The sequence below is a fragment of the Cebus imitator genome, unplaced genomic scaffold, assembly GCF_001604975.1.
Source record: "Cebus imitator isolate Cc_AM_T3 unplaced genomic scaffold, Cebus_imitator-1.0 Scaffold7, whole genome shotgun sequence".
NCBI lineage: Eukaryota > Metazoa > Chordata > Mammalia > Primates > Cebidae > Cebus > Cebus imitator.
The window spans coordinates 7432683-7446278 of record NW_016107322.1 but is presented as its reverse complement, the minus strand read 5'-3'; the positions used below and the strand labels follow the sequence as shown (position 1 = coordinate 7446278).

General features: G+C 36.5%; 1 protein-coding gene across 2 annotated transcripts in view; it reads left to right on the top strand.

Moving 5' to 3' along the window:
* The window catches only part of LOC108312103 (canalicular multispecific organic anion transporter 1-like), a 91390-nt gene extending 79036 nt beyond the window's left edge, over window positions 1–12354 (top strand). For both annotated transcript variants that reach the window (XM_017539853.2, XM_037742549.1), the window contains 8 exons: window positions 1938–2137; window positions 2886–3012; window positions 4410–4511; window positions 7098–7241; window positions 8554–8712; window positions 10275–10441; window positions 11462–11656; window positions 11997–12354. In XM_017539853.2, coding sequence (XP_017395342.1) covers window positions 1938–2137; window positions 2886–3012; window positions 4410–4511; window positions 7098–7241; window positions 8554–8712; window positions 10275–10441; window positions 11462–11656; window positions 11997–12135 — 1233 coding nt within the window. In that variant the 3' untranslated portion in view covers window positions 12136–12354. The remainder of the gene's footprint in view (window positions 1–1937; window positions 2138–2885; window positions 3013–4409; window positions 4512–7097; window positions 7242–8553; window positions 8713–10274; window positions 10442–11461; window positions 11657–11996) is intronic.
* Window positions 12355–13596: the final 1242 nt, after the last annotated feature.

Below are 13596 nucleotides of genomic sequence, written 5' to 3'. Positions count from 1 at the left end.
TCCAAGTGTGTATGCATATTTACATTTGTCTAGGGAAAGCATTTTACCCTTATTTATCTACTCACAGGGTCTGTGGCCCCAATAACATATTCCCTAATCTAGACAATCTCTTAAATCCCCTTATGGCCTCAGAATGCCACAGTCTTTTGTATTCTTCAGAGCATTTAGCACAGAGTTCATAAGTTGTAACCACCAGACTGTATGTAACCTGAGATATGTTTTTGTTTAGCTTGCTCAGTAGTTTTACCAAATGTAGACATTTTAAAATCAGAGATTTTACCTAAAATTCCAGATTTAAGATTTTCCTGAAAATTTTGCAAGACCGCCTAACTCTTGATTGTCATTTCCAGTTGGCAGCAATTTTCTGGGGCTGATTAATGCTCCAGTTAATTCAGGGCAATGCCCCCTCCAGCTCTCCACAGTCTCTACCTATCCAAATTGTCCTCAACTTGAAGCCAAAGGGAAGTAGACAACTTCTAATTGTGTCTGCAGTGGAAATTTTTGAAGAAAAAAAGATTAAACTATTTTTGCTGTAATTATGTTTAAGTACAAAATATAATTGTTTATTTGGTCTGCTTCCCTGATTCAGTGAGTTAATTGTTTGGTCACATTTTCAATATGTAACATAGAGCTTTTTGCATGGTGGGTACTCAATAATGGTCATTTGAGAGCATTGTCAAAGTGAAATTTTGCCCAATTATATTCTAGTTGTCCTGTCCAGAATTGGGGCTTTTTTTTTGGAGACAGTGTCTCATTCTATTACCTAGGCTGGAGTGCAGTGGCATGATATGATCTCGGTTCACTGCAACCTCTGCCTCCCAAGTTCAAGCGATTCTCCTGTCTCAGCTTCCTGAGTAGTTGGGACAATGGCAGTCACCACCACACCTGGCTAGTTTTTATATTTTTGGTAGAGATGGGGATTCACCATGTTGCTCGGGCTGGTCTTGAACCCCTGAGCTCAAGTTATCCATCCACCTTGGCCTCCCGAAGTGCTGGGATTACAGGCCTGAGCCACCGCTTCCAGCCTCAGATTTTGGGCTTTGTAACCATTGCAAGAGCACACGAGTTTCCTAAGCCTTCTGTGACAAAGTGCTGTCAACTGGGTGGTTTAAAATAACAGAAATGTATTCTCTCACATTTTAAAAAATCTGTTTGTTTCTTTTTATTTTATAGTTTTGAGACAAGGCCTGGCTCTGTCACCAGGGTGTAGTGTAGTGGTATGATCATTGCTCACTGCAGTCTTGACCTCCTCGGCTCAAGTTATCCTCCTGCCTCAGCCTCTCAAGTAGCTGGGCCCACAGGCATGCACTACCACATTTGGATAATATTTTTGGTTTTTTACTTTTTGTAAAGACAAGGTCTCCTGACATTGCCCAGGCCGATCTCAAACTCCTGAGCTCAAGCAACTCTCCTGTCTTGGCCTCCCAAAGTGTTGGCCTTATAGGTGTGGGCACCACGCTTGGCCTCTCTCACAGTTCTGAAGGCCAGAAGTCTAAAATCAATATATAGGCAGAGTTGATTCCTTCTGGAGGCTATGAGGGAAAATCTGTTTCATGCTCCTCTCCTAGCTTCTGCTGGCTGTCAACAATCCCGGTATTTTCCTCGGCTTCTAAACACATCACTTAAATCTCTGCTACTGGCAGACATGGTATTTTTGTTATGTCCATGTCTTCTTTTTACTGTCTCTGATAAGGACACTCAAGATTGGATTTACGGTCCACTCTGCATTCAGGGTGATGTCATCTTGAGATCCTTAATTACATGCACAAAGATGCAGTTTCTAAATAAGGTCACATTCAGAGATACTGGGGTCAGGACTTGTATCTAACTTTTGGGGGTCCCTCTTTAAATCCCTACACAAGGGTCTCACAGTTTTTAAACTATCGAAGCAATTTCTGCTGCATCTTTCTAACTGCTTCTTTCTATCTTCTGATCAGAGATACTACGTGGCAAGCTCTCGGCAAATCCGGAGGTTGACAGGAACATCCCGTTCTCCTGTCATTTCCCACTTTAGTGAGACTTTATCAGGAGTGTCCACTATCAGAGCATTTGGACACGAGCAGAGGTTTATCCAGCAAAACAAAGAGGTGGTGAATGAAAATTTGGTCTGTTTCTACAATAATGTAATTTCTGGCCGGTAAGTCCCATCAATACCTAGTCTAGGATCAGTCTCTTTTCTTAGATATCTTGCTCACTGACTTCTAAACAGAGTGTTTTGTAATGGCATTTCATCCAATTTTTAAAGTATGTATTAATAAGACAAGTATTTTCTAGTATTTAATGTATGTTTAAATTAAATTACATCTATTTATATTCACACGAAACGTACATACTATTTCATAAGAAAAATGATCCCAAGTTGTTGAAAGATATGTGGATACTAAAGAATTACTTATGACACAATTCTACATTGTGTTTTACATTGTTAGAATATATTTTATTTGTATAAACTGTTTTGTAAAATTTTTGAATTTGAAGTTATATCTCACATAAAGGAGAAAAATGAAATATTAAATAGTAGTTGAGCACATTTCAATTTTTAGAGGCTAATTTTATTATATTAAAAAGTGTATACAATTGGAAAGGGAAAATTGATTTTCCAATAGGATTTTTAAAATGCAATACATCATTTTAGCTACTGTTTTCTTGCTTTGAAATTCTGAGAAGTCTTAAAGTTCTGCAAAAGTAACATGCATTTTCATGCAGATGAATTTTTTCAGTTATCATGTGATGATCCTGTGTTTGATTGATTTCCAAGTCAGCGGAGGAGAAAAAAGAAAGCAGCTATTGCTGTTTACTTCTCGATTTCCCAGAGGAGAGGTAGTACCAAGTGCACCAAAACTTTTTCATCTCAGTTACTCAGGAATATATTCCATTTATCACAGGTGGCTGTCTGTTAGACTTGAATTTCTTGGCAACTTACTGGTGCTTCTTGCTGCACTGCTTGCTGTGCTGGCTGGCAATTCTACAGATTCAGCAATAGTTGGTTTGTCTATCTCCTATGCCCTAAATGTAAGTAATAATGATTTTTGTGGTATATGGTATGTTTATAATCCAATGAGTTAAATACTCTTCTTCTTTGTTTGTCTGAATTATAGATTATATTAACTAAATAATGAGAGACAAATCTGGATTGCCCTGGAGGCTTATTTCTTTATCTATCCTGTTAGTAGCAGAAAGCTAGCTCAGCAATTCTAAGTTAACTTACAGGAAGAATAGGCTGATACTCAAGGCTGAGTGCTAAAGGACCAGGAAACTCCTGCTATTCTGTAGTCACTCAGAAGTTTCCTGCTCTCCTGTCCTAATGGATTTATAGAATATTACAAGGGTAAGGCCCCTCTCCAACACAATTGGTGTATCTAATTTGCCCAGCCTAAGCCGAGAAGACAATGCAAGCTCTAGGGAGAATATATGTGCTGCCTCTCCTTGGTTTGTACTTTTTTCTCTAATAAACCCTATTTGATATTACACTGCAATACACTAGTGGTAGGATGCATGCCCCCTGTGTAAAATAGCAAATGCCCTAAACTGCTTAAGAATTCCACATTATGTAGAAGGTATGTCTAGGTGATTTTGTTATATACTCTTCGTCTCATATCCAAAAACCTTGAGCCAGTTGCATTTCAGAATTCAGAATTCAGGCTTCTGGAAAGGAAATATGTACACAGCCATATCCAGGGCCTGGTTCAGAAGCCTACAATCAAACACTACTGTTTTTATCGTGAACTGTGTGCCTATACACCTTAACTGGATTAAGTAAATGCTTTGAAGAGCTCCATATCAGCTCAAGTCAGGTGGGCTATTAAATAAGTTGGCACCAAACTCAAGAAAAAACTGGATTGTACAAGTTTTTTTTTCTTTTAGAATTCTGTTGGAAGTTACACCCTTGAAGAACCTACATTTGGGAATAGGGTGAGAAGAAAATATAGATTTTTTTGTTTTTTTAAATGGGAGCAGGAATGGTTCCAAAGTTAGTAGAATCTTCCTTCTGGTGGAAGGTAGTGAAGAATGCAAAAGTGTTTGCAGATTATTATTTTTTTCTCATTTAGGATGTACATTTTTTTGAGGCACATCCTATCAATCTTGGCATTCATCATTCCTTATATCCAGTGTTCATTTCTTGAATATATGCTGAATTTTGGTCTATCTTCTGACAAATAATTTCAATATTTATTATGTTAATGAGTTAAATATCCTTAAAGAAACACAAGTATGTATATGAAGAAATATGCTTATTTCTAGAGCTGCTAAATAATCAAAAGAAATAACAGTATTTGAAATAGTATGTGACAAGTTCTTGGCAGATCCAAGAAATGAAAAGTGAAACTTTATAAAAAATAATTATTTGTATTACATAAAAAACTAAAGAACATGCATTACGCTCTTGTTTTCTTCACCATACCCCCCAGATAACTCATTCTCTGAATTTTTGGGTAAAGAAAACAAGTGAAATTGAAACCAATGCAGTTTCTCTTGAAAGAGTTTGTGAATATGAAAATATGGTTAAAGAGGTAAGCACTCCTCCTGTAATCCCAGTACTTTGGGGGGCTGAGGTGGGAGGACTACTTAAGGTCAAGAGTTCAAGACCAGCCTGGTCAACATAGTGAGATTCTGTGTTTCCAAAAAAATTAAAGTAAGCTGGGTGTTGTGGCTTATGCCTTTAGTTCAAGCTACTTGGGAGGGTGAGGCGGGAGAATCCCTTCTGCTTGGGAGTTCAAAGTTGCAGTGAGCTATGATTGAGCCACTGTGCTCTAGCCTGAGTGATAACACAAGATCCTGTTTAATTTNAAAAAAAAAAAAAAAAAAAAAAGAGGTAAGCGATGAGCACTCCTAAATAATCAATAAATGGGTTGGATGCAAGAGTAAGACATTGTAATGTACCATAAATTATCATTTAAAAAAATAAATTTTAAGCAAACCTGCATTTCTAAATTCATATAATATTCAGAGTTTCAATGAAATTAAAACCAAAATTGTTATAAGTGGCCTATTACTTTATATATTACTAAAATAGAAATAAAAACACTTCTATTTAAATTGGGATGCTCCCTAAATTGTAAGATATATTCCCACTTCAGTGAGTTATAAAAATGCAATATGGTATCCTGTTTCTAAAAGGCACAGTGATTTGTCCTCTACTAATGTATAGGGTAAAATATACGACTGGCAATTATAACTTTGTGGGGATTTTACAGTAAGAAAAGTGTCAAAATATAGTCAACTCATAATTATTTAGATTCTGCACAATTTCTAAATCAATTACATTTGATTGCTTATATCTTCCGTTCTATTTACTCATCATTAATATCTCTGTGATAGAGAAGGGAGAGGAGAATAAACTAGTCTGTTTTGTTTCTTCCAAGTAACTGTAATTTGGGAGGGCAAAGAGTTATTTTGACTATTGACAAAGTAAAATATTTAAGTTTTTAAAATATTTTACTCATCTAGGTTACTTCTGCTTCCAAATTCCATTAATTAACATGGTGGATGACAAAGATGGTTTGAATTTCTGTTCTTCAATCCTCCTAGGAAGCTAGCTTTCCTTTTTATCTTGTCACTCTCCCTCTTCTGCTCATGAATCTCAGGAAGAGGCACCTCCTCCAAAGAAAAAATCTACCATTTCCCATTGCATTTGTGGTAATATCTCTTCCTGTCTTCCCTCAGCTCTTACTCCATTAACCACCTCTTCTACTTCCTACTCCCTTGCTGTTCCTCTCAGCCTGTAACTATGCTAAAATATTTTCTATATTCTCCAACTCGTACCTGAACTTTGAATTTTCCTCCAAATTTTTCCCCAGGTCTTGTTTTTCCTTCTCATAGAAATTTCATGAAACATTAGTCTACCTTCACAATCTTTAGTTACCAATATTCAGCTTTTTCAGTCTGTCATCACAGGGCTAATATAAAATATTGTTTTTCTATATTTTCTAAATTTTTGCTCATAAATATATATCTTTCACATTAGAAAAAGATGATAAAAGAAGTGTGTACACACATTTAAACAAACAAAAACCTTTATGGAATTTGATGCAAGTTGTGACAAATATTGCTACAAAAACTCTTGTTGTTGAAGAGATATAAACATGTTCAAATAACCTTATTCAGCCCTCTACACTGTTTTTCTGCTTTCCATTGCAGAAAAATTCTTTTGCAAAGATGCCTGTTCATGCTTTTCTGTTTCCTTTTCTCTGACTCATTTTTGAACCCTCTCCAAACAGGTTTTTTGATCCCATTACTCCGTGGAACCTTCCCTCATGAAGATCACAGCTGGTCCTTTCTCAGTCCTCACTTTAACTGACCTATCATTTGACATTAGCTATCACTCCCTCTCCCACGAAACAGTTTACCTCATTGCCCAGGCATCACACAGTCTTGTGTGTTCTTTTATCTCGTACTTCCTCCAGGATTCCACACAGGCCCCTGTCTTAGGTCTTGGGCACAAGTAATCAGTTTCAAATAGTTACCAAACCCTTTGCCTAGAATGTTCTTCCGTTGGTATCCACATAGCATTTTCTCTCACCACGGTCAGCAAAGTCTTTCCTAACTACACTGCTTTAAATGACACCTCTTTCTTGTCCCAACCCTAGTTGTTTCTTGTCTTACAAAGCTTTATCATTATCCAACATGCTGTGTATATTATATGGTTCTTTTTTGTCTCTCCCCACGAGTCTGCATACTCCATAAAGGAAATAATTTTTATCTGTTTTTCTCACTTCTGAATCTCCAGCAACTAAAATAGTGACCTGACATAGTAAGCCTTCGAGGAATGAATAAATGACAAACTGTCCTTATCTCAGCCAAAGTTTCGAGTTATCTTCAGGCCCTTAATAGGGATTTTAGAAGATTTTTCTTAATAACTTGATAGGAGATGAGAAGTCCTGTTATCTCAAAATACTTATTTCTAATATTTTCTTATAACTAGATAAGTTTCATGTTGGTAATATTTAAAACTGTCTTCAGAAAATCATAATACCTACAAATGTCTTTCATCATTTATATTCACTTTTGTTACATGTGTAAGAATTATTTTGGGGGGAGGGATTTTTTAATTATAATTGTTGTTTAAAGTATTTCTTTTTGTTTGTTTTTGTTTTAAGTCACCTTGGATAACATCTAGAAGACCTCCATTACAATGGCCCAATAAAGGTGTAGTGGAATTTATTAATTATCAGGCTCGATACAGAGATGACCTTAGTTTAGCACTACAAGATATCACTTTCCAGACTCATGGGGAAGAGAAGGTATCATATATGCTTTAGTTTTCCTTTTATCTGAATGCATTCATTGTTGAGTATAATATGATATTGAATGTAAGGGGGTCTTTTGTTAAAGTTTTACATAAAAATAATAAAGATATGTGGTTGGTGTGTACTGAATACATTTTCCCTCTATAAAAAATATAGTTCTTAATTAAATTGCTCATACACCACTATGAAACACAATTTTGGGTACTTGGTTTTTACTTCCTCTATAAAATGAATTGCAACAATAAATAAATCATTACCCCAAATACAATAAATACATATGTTTAACTATTTGTATAGTCAAAAACATCATGTTTTCCAAAACCATTAAAGAGATGGGAAAATGCTTGAAATGCACTTTAGTTAACACAAGCAACTCACAAAACCATTGATAGCATAGAATATTGGCTTTATGTTTTAAAAAAGCAAACAGACACATTAGCAGAAATATTTTTGTAGCAGATATATTTTTGGACCAGAAACAATCATTCTGAAATTTTGAGTACCCCAATGAATTCAACAGATTTCTGTTTTTTCTGATGTATTTTGTTAGACTTAAGATTTTGTACTAGAGTAAAACAAGAACAAGAACAACAACAACAACAACAAAACACTTTAATATTATACCTGCCTAACATTGGTATTAATACCAAGACACAAATCAGCAACCAGAAGAGATTGCTCTTTAGTTCTCATGGTCACAGGAGCATGTTTAATCACTGGGATGTTTGTGACAAGATGATTATTTTGGCTGGGAGTCAAAATCCTTAAACACTATTTGTGGCCACACATAATAGAGTTGTTTTAATGCAGAGTTGTTTTGATACACCAGAGAAATTTACGTGCGTTCCTTGGATTTTCTAGTCTATCTGGCAAAATATTGCAGTACACTGTTTCTTTGCTTGTTTGTTTGTTTCAGTGAAGGGAAGGTAGTGAAAATCTGTTTACTGAAAATCTCAATGAAAACCACTCATTCTCATTGCTTCTTTTGCCCTAACCTTTAATGGGCAGTTCAGGGGCGGTTCGGGAATGACCTGTTTTTCCTGGGTCTGCTGGGGACCTTTAGTGAGGAGGTAACTAAATTACTAAAAACTAGAGGAAAAACACAGATTAGTCAGAACCTCTAGAGCGAGTAAAGAGTATTTGGATAAACACTGGTCCTCAGATGTCACATAACATCCTCTATGCCCATCAAGGTTCATCTTGTTGGCATATTGGAACCCATTGACCTAACACTTAATGTATTTTTTGTCATCACAAAGGCCTTGTTCCCTTACAAAAAGTAGAGTCTATGATTATTTAATTACAGATTGGAATTGTGGGAAGGACTGGAGCAGGCAAATCTACACTATCAAATTGCTTATTTAGAATTGTGGAGAGAGCAGGAGGCAAAATTATTATTGATGGAATTGATATATCAACTATTGGACTTCATGATCTTCGTAGCAAACTTAACATTATTCCACAGGTAAAGCATATTTTGCCAGTAATCTTTCTTAACCCACTCTAAGGAAATCTGTTTTCTTTTTTGAAATCTACTCCTTCCAAGTTGATAAATTCATTGTTTGAAGCCATATCATTTTAAATGAATTATATGAAAAACTGCTAGGAAATTGAACCTTTTTTAAACACTCTTATTATAAAGCATTCTTCCTAAGAGCGTTTATCTATTTGAAAATCCAATACATCTTTTTTTGATAAAATTTCCTTCATAAGTGCAAATAAAATTCAGATAAATAAATCAGACTGAAATATATTGATTTTAAAAAATTACTGAAGTTTTTGCTTAGTTGGCAGTTTGAGTGTAGAATTATAACTTTTTCACTTGAAGTTTAGAAACATTAAAAAAAGCGCAATAATTTAGCTAGATCTCTTTTCTCAAGTCCTTTGATTTTTCTATCTGTGGAATCAAAGGAATTTGATCATTAAGAGGCACACAAATTCGCTTAAAAATATGCCTCTAAAGCCAAAGATGAAATACTCAGCAGAAGCTGGACGTGGTGCATGCCTGTAATCCCAGCACTGGGAGGCCGAGGCAGACAGATCACCTCAGGTTAGGAGTTCAAGACTGGCCTGGCCAGCATGGTGAAACCCCGTCTCTACTAAAAGTACATAAATTATCCTGGCATGGTGGTGCACACCTGTGATACCAGCTACTCAGGAGGCTGAGACAGGAGAATTGCTTGAACCTGGGAGCCAGAGATTTCGGTGAACTGAGATTGCACCACTGCACTCTAGCCTGGGCAACAGAGACAGACTCCATTTCAAAAGAAAGAAATACTTAGCTGAGTTTGAGTGAATTAAGATTTTTAAAAGTATTTTATGAAATACCTCTGTACTATCTTCTAAAAATATATTAAAATACTGATTTTAATATACTAAAATATCATTTAGACATATACTTGTATTCATGGATTTACTTCAAAACAAATTTGAGTAGAATCTGGAATTCTGGAAAGGAAAAAATTTAGTGGAAAAAAAAGAGACATCAGTCTTTCCTCTCTCATACATGGAGTAAAATATAGTTTCACTAGGCATCTTAGTGTAGTAGAAAGAAAACGGACTTAATCCTCTTTCAATTCTATTCAACCACTTACCTTCTGTCTGGTGTGGACGAGAGCTCTTCAGAACCTCCAGCTCCCTCCCTTTAAAATAGGAATACTAATTTCTATCTTTCTGAGTTGCTATATTGATTAGTAATATTAGGTACATACTATACTTCATATTTATTATATGTTGTATTATATATATCCCTGACTACATAGCAGTAATTATCATCATTATTACAGTAGTTGTTATTATTTTCAATAATAGGAGGAGGAGAAAGAAAATCAGGAGACTTATAATGACTTAATATGAATTATAGTTTATTCTGACTCTCTTCTGTTTTTGTTTTACATATAAAATGAATTTGATGATTATATTAGATCTGATCATTTTGTTTTCTCCTGCTTTGTTTTGAGTCTGATTTTTAAAAATGTATTTACACCTCATGACAGTAAGATTATGCGGGACTATTTTCTGCTCTAGCATCCTATTTTATTTTCTGGAACCCTTCAAATGAACCTGGATCCCCTAAACAAATATTCTGATAGCAAGCTGTGGGAGGTACTGGAATTGTGTCACTTAAAAGAGTTTGTGCAGTCCCTTCCTGAGAAGCTACTGTATGAGATTTCGGAGGGTGGCGAGAACCTCAGGTAAGCTGCTGAGAGCAGAGCTTGTCCAAGTTATTCATTCTTTGGAAATTTGGGTTGGCCTCCATGAGATACATAGCTCCTGAGCCACCAGGGCTGTTTAAAGTGCACCACGGCTGATTCCCTCTAGGGAAGAAGAAGAAAAAGTAAACTGGCAGCTGCAGGCTGGGAAACCACTGGCTAAGAGAAAGAAAAGGATAAAAAGGAACAATGCCCTATGAAAAGTCACTATTTAATTGAATCTTCTTTTGTCAAGACTGCTGCTCAAAGAGCCTTGTTACTAAAAAATGTGGTAAGGGGCTACTTTGCCTTCACCATTGTTTGTTGCCTTAAAATAGCCCCCTTCATGTGATCAGAGACACAAGGAAAGCAACCTAGATCTGTGTGATGACCTGTGTGGCGATAATCCCACCAGCCTTTCTTCGATTACTTTCTCCCTTCCCCTCTGTGTTTTTGCTACGTTGGCCTCCATGCTGTGTCCATGAGTTTGCTAGGACAATTCACGCCTACCACAGGGATTGTATATCTGCTATTTCCTTTACCCAGAACAAGTTTTTACTGGAAATCTGCATTCTTCACTCTCCATGTTCTTCAGTTCTTGTCTTAAAACTTCTCCTGAGGATTTCTTTGGCAAGCCCATCTAAAATGCCCATCCCATGCCCACACTTTATACCCCTTCCGTGTGTTTGAGTTCTTCTTAGCACTTATTATATGCATGGAATTATGACATAAAATATTGCACTGTACTTGTATACTCCTCCTCCTACACATTTTATTCAATTATCTTGCTTATTGCTTTCTGTGTCCCCATGAGAATGTATCGGCTACACAGAGATTTTTGTCTGTTTTGCTCATTGGTCTAAAGCCTGGCACTTCTTCAATAAATATTTCTTGAATAAAAGAAGAAATGAAGTTGTCGGTGGGAAAAAGAATGAATAGCAGTATCATCAGAATTTTAAAACAGGAAGTGTGTTATGAAGTCCAGGGTTGAAATTACCTTATTATTGTTATTATTTTTAACAGCGTGGGCCAGCGGCAGCTGCTCTGCCTGGCTCGTGCTTTGCTTCGCAAAACAAAAATTCTCATCTTGGATGAAGCAACAGCTTCCATCGACTTTGAGACAGACAAGTTGGTGCAGACCACAATCAGGAAGGAGTTTTCTGATTGCACCATCCTGACAATTGCTCACAGGCTGCAGTCTATCACTGACTCAGACAGGTGTGCTTTCTTTCTTTTCAGAAATAAAATCATTTCTGCCAAGATCAATATTGGGCATATGAAACACACTGATTACTTGCCAGTCATAAATAATTATTTCTGTGCTGAGAGATACAAAACTTTCCCTAATGGCATAGAAGGTATTTTCCAAAAGAATTGGAAGCAAAAGTTAAAGCTAAAAGAATATTAGAAAACTTGATATAGTTCCTGAATTAACTAGCACCTATATTTTGTACTGATATAACTCATACAATAGTTTACACTTTATTTTAGGAGGACCAAAAAAATGTGCAGTGAAAGACTGTAGGTTATCTGACGCTATTTTTTTTTCACATTTCAGGGTGCTTGTTCTAGACTCTGGAAGGATTGTGGAATTTGAAGCACCACAGAAGTTGATACATCAGAAGGGACTTTTCTATGAAATGACAACAGAAGCTGGAATAACACAAGACTCAAGGACAAAACATAAATTTCTTTAGCTGTGTGTTAATTCATGTAATAATAAAAAAAAACATACTGCATTAGCATTTAAAAAGCAAACATAGAGAAGAAACAGACAAGGGCAGGCGCCTGCTATAAGTTGGCACACACACTAATAGGCACCAGAGTTTGTTTGTTAGTGACGGAGTTTCGCTCTTGTTGCCAAGGCTGGAGTGCTATCGTGCCATATCGGCTCACTGCAACCTCTGGCCCCCAGGTTCAAGGGATTCTCCTGCCTCAGCCTCCCAAGTAGCTGGGATTGCAGGTGTGTGCCAACACGCCCGCCTAATTTTTGTATTTTTAGTAGAGACAAGTTTTCACCATTTTGGCCAGGCTGGACTTGAACTCCTGACCTCAGGTGATCTGCCCATCTCAGCCTCCCAAAGTGCTGTGATTGCAAGTGTGAGCTACCGCCCCCAGCCAGCACCACAGTGTCTAACTATTCTGGGCTGTACTGAGTCTTCCCTCTTTGATTCATGCTTATCTTATCCACATTGAGCAAAATGCTAAGTGCCACTTGTTCTTTAAGTCTCTAACTTCACTTGGGAGTTCCTTTCTCAATGGAGTATCACTCGATCTTCTCCCTCTGCCCTCCAGTGTGATCTAGACGCCACTTTTCTGTGCTGTCATTAGCCCCACATCCATACGTTTATCATGGCAGGGCTCATGCTCTATTTTAAGTCTCCTTTCCCTTTGAAGGCAAGTGCCCAGTTTTAATCGTCTTTGTATGTTATGTTCCTAGCATAGTCCTTTCACATAACTGATATCCAACCAATGTGTGTATAATGAATGGCTAGACGTTTTAGAGTACAATAAATACTAATTTATATAGATGTGGGCTGAGCACACACTTATAATCCCAGCATTTAGAGGGGCCGCGGTGAAAGGATAACTTGAAGCCAGGAGCTTGAGACCAACCTGAGCAACAAAGCAAGGTCCTGTCTATACAAAAAATAAGTAAATATAATGAAAAAAAATTAGACTGGCATGATAGTGCACACCTGTAATCCCAGCTACTCAGGGCGCTGAGGTGGGTGGATTGCCTGAGCCCAGGAGTTCAAGCCTGCAGTGAGGTGATACACCATAGCACTCCAGCTTGGGTGACAGAGAGACACCCTGCCTTTAAAATCAATCAATAAATAAAACAAATAGGTTTTAAAAATATATGTTGAGTTATTGTACAATATATGAAATGATGAAGGAATCACAGAAAAAATGTTATTCAGCTGCTTTTGGGAAAGAGTAATTATATATGAACAGAATTTTATAATTTTTTATAATGTTTTATATTTTTACTATTCACTTTTGAGTAAAAAAAAAAACCTAGTATTTTCTTTGGAACATTATTCTTTGATTAACATATCAACCTCAGTGAGATATTTTATTACATTTAATGAGAGGATTGTTGATTTGTAGTCCTAATCATATTTTGAAGGACTTTTTCTTTAGTAATTTTATTT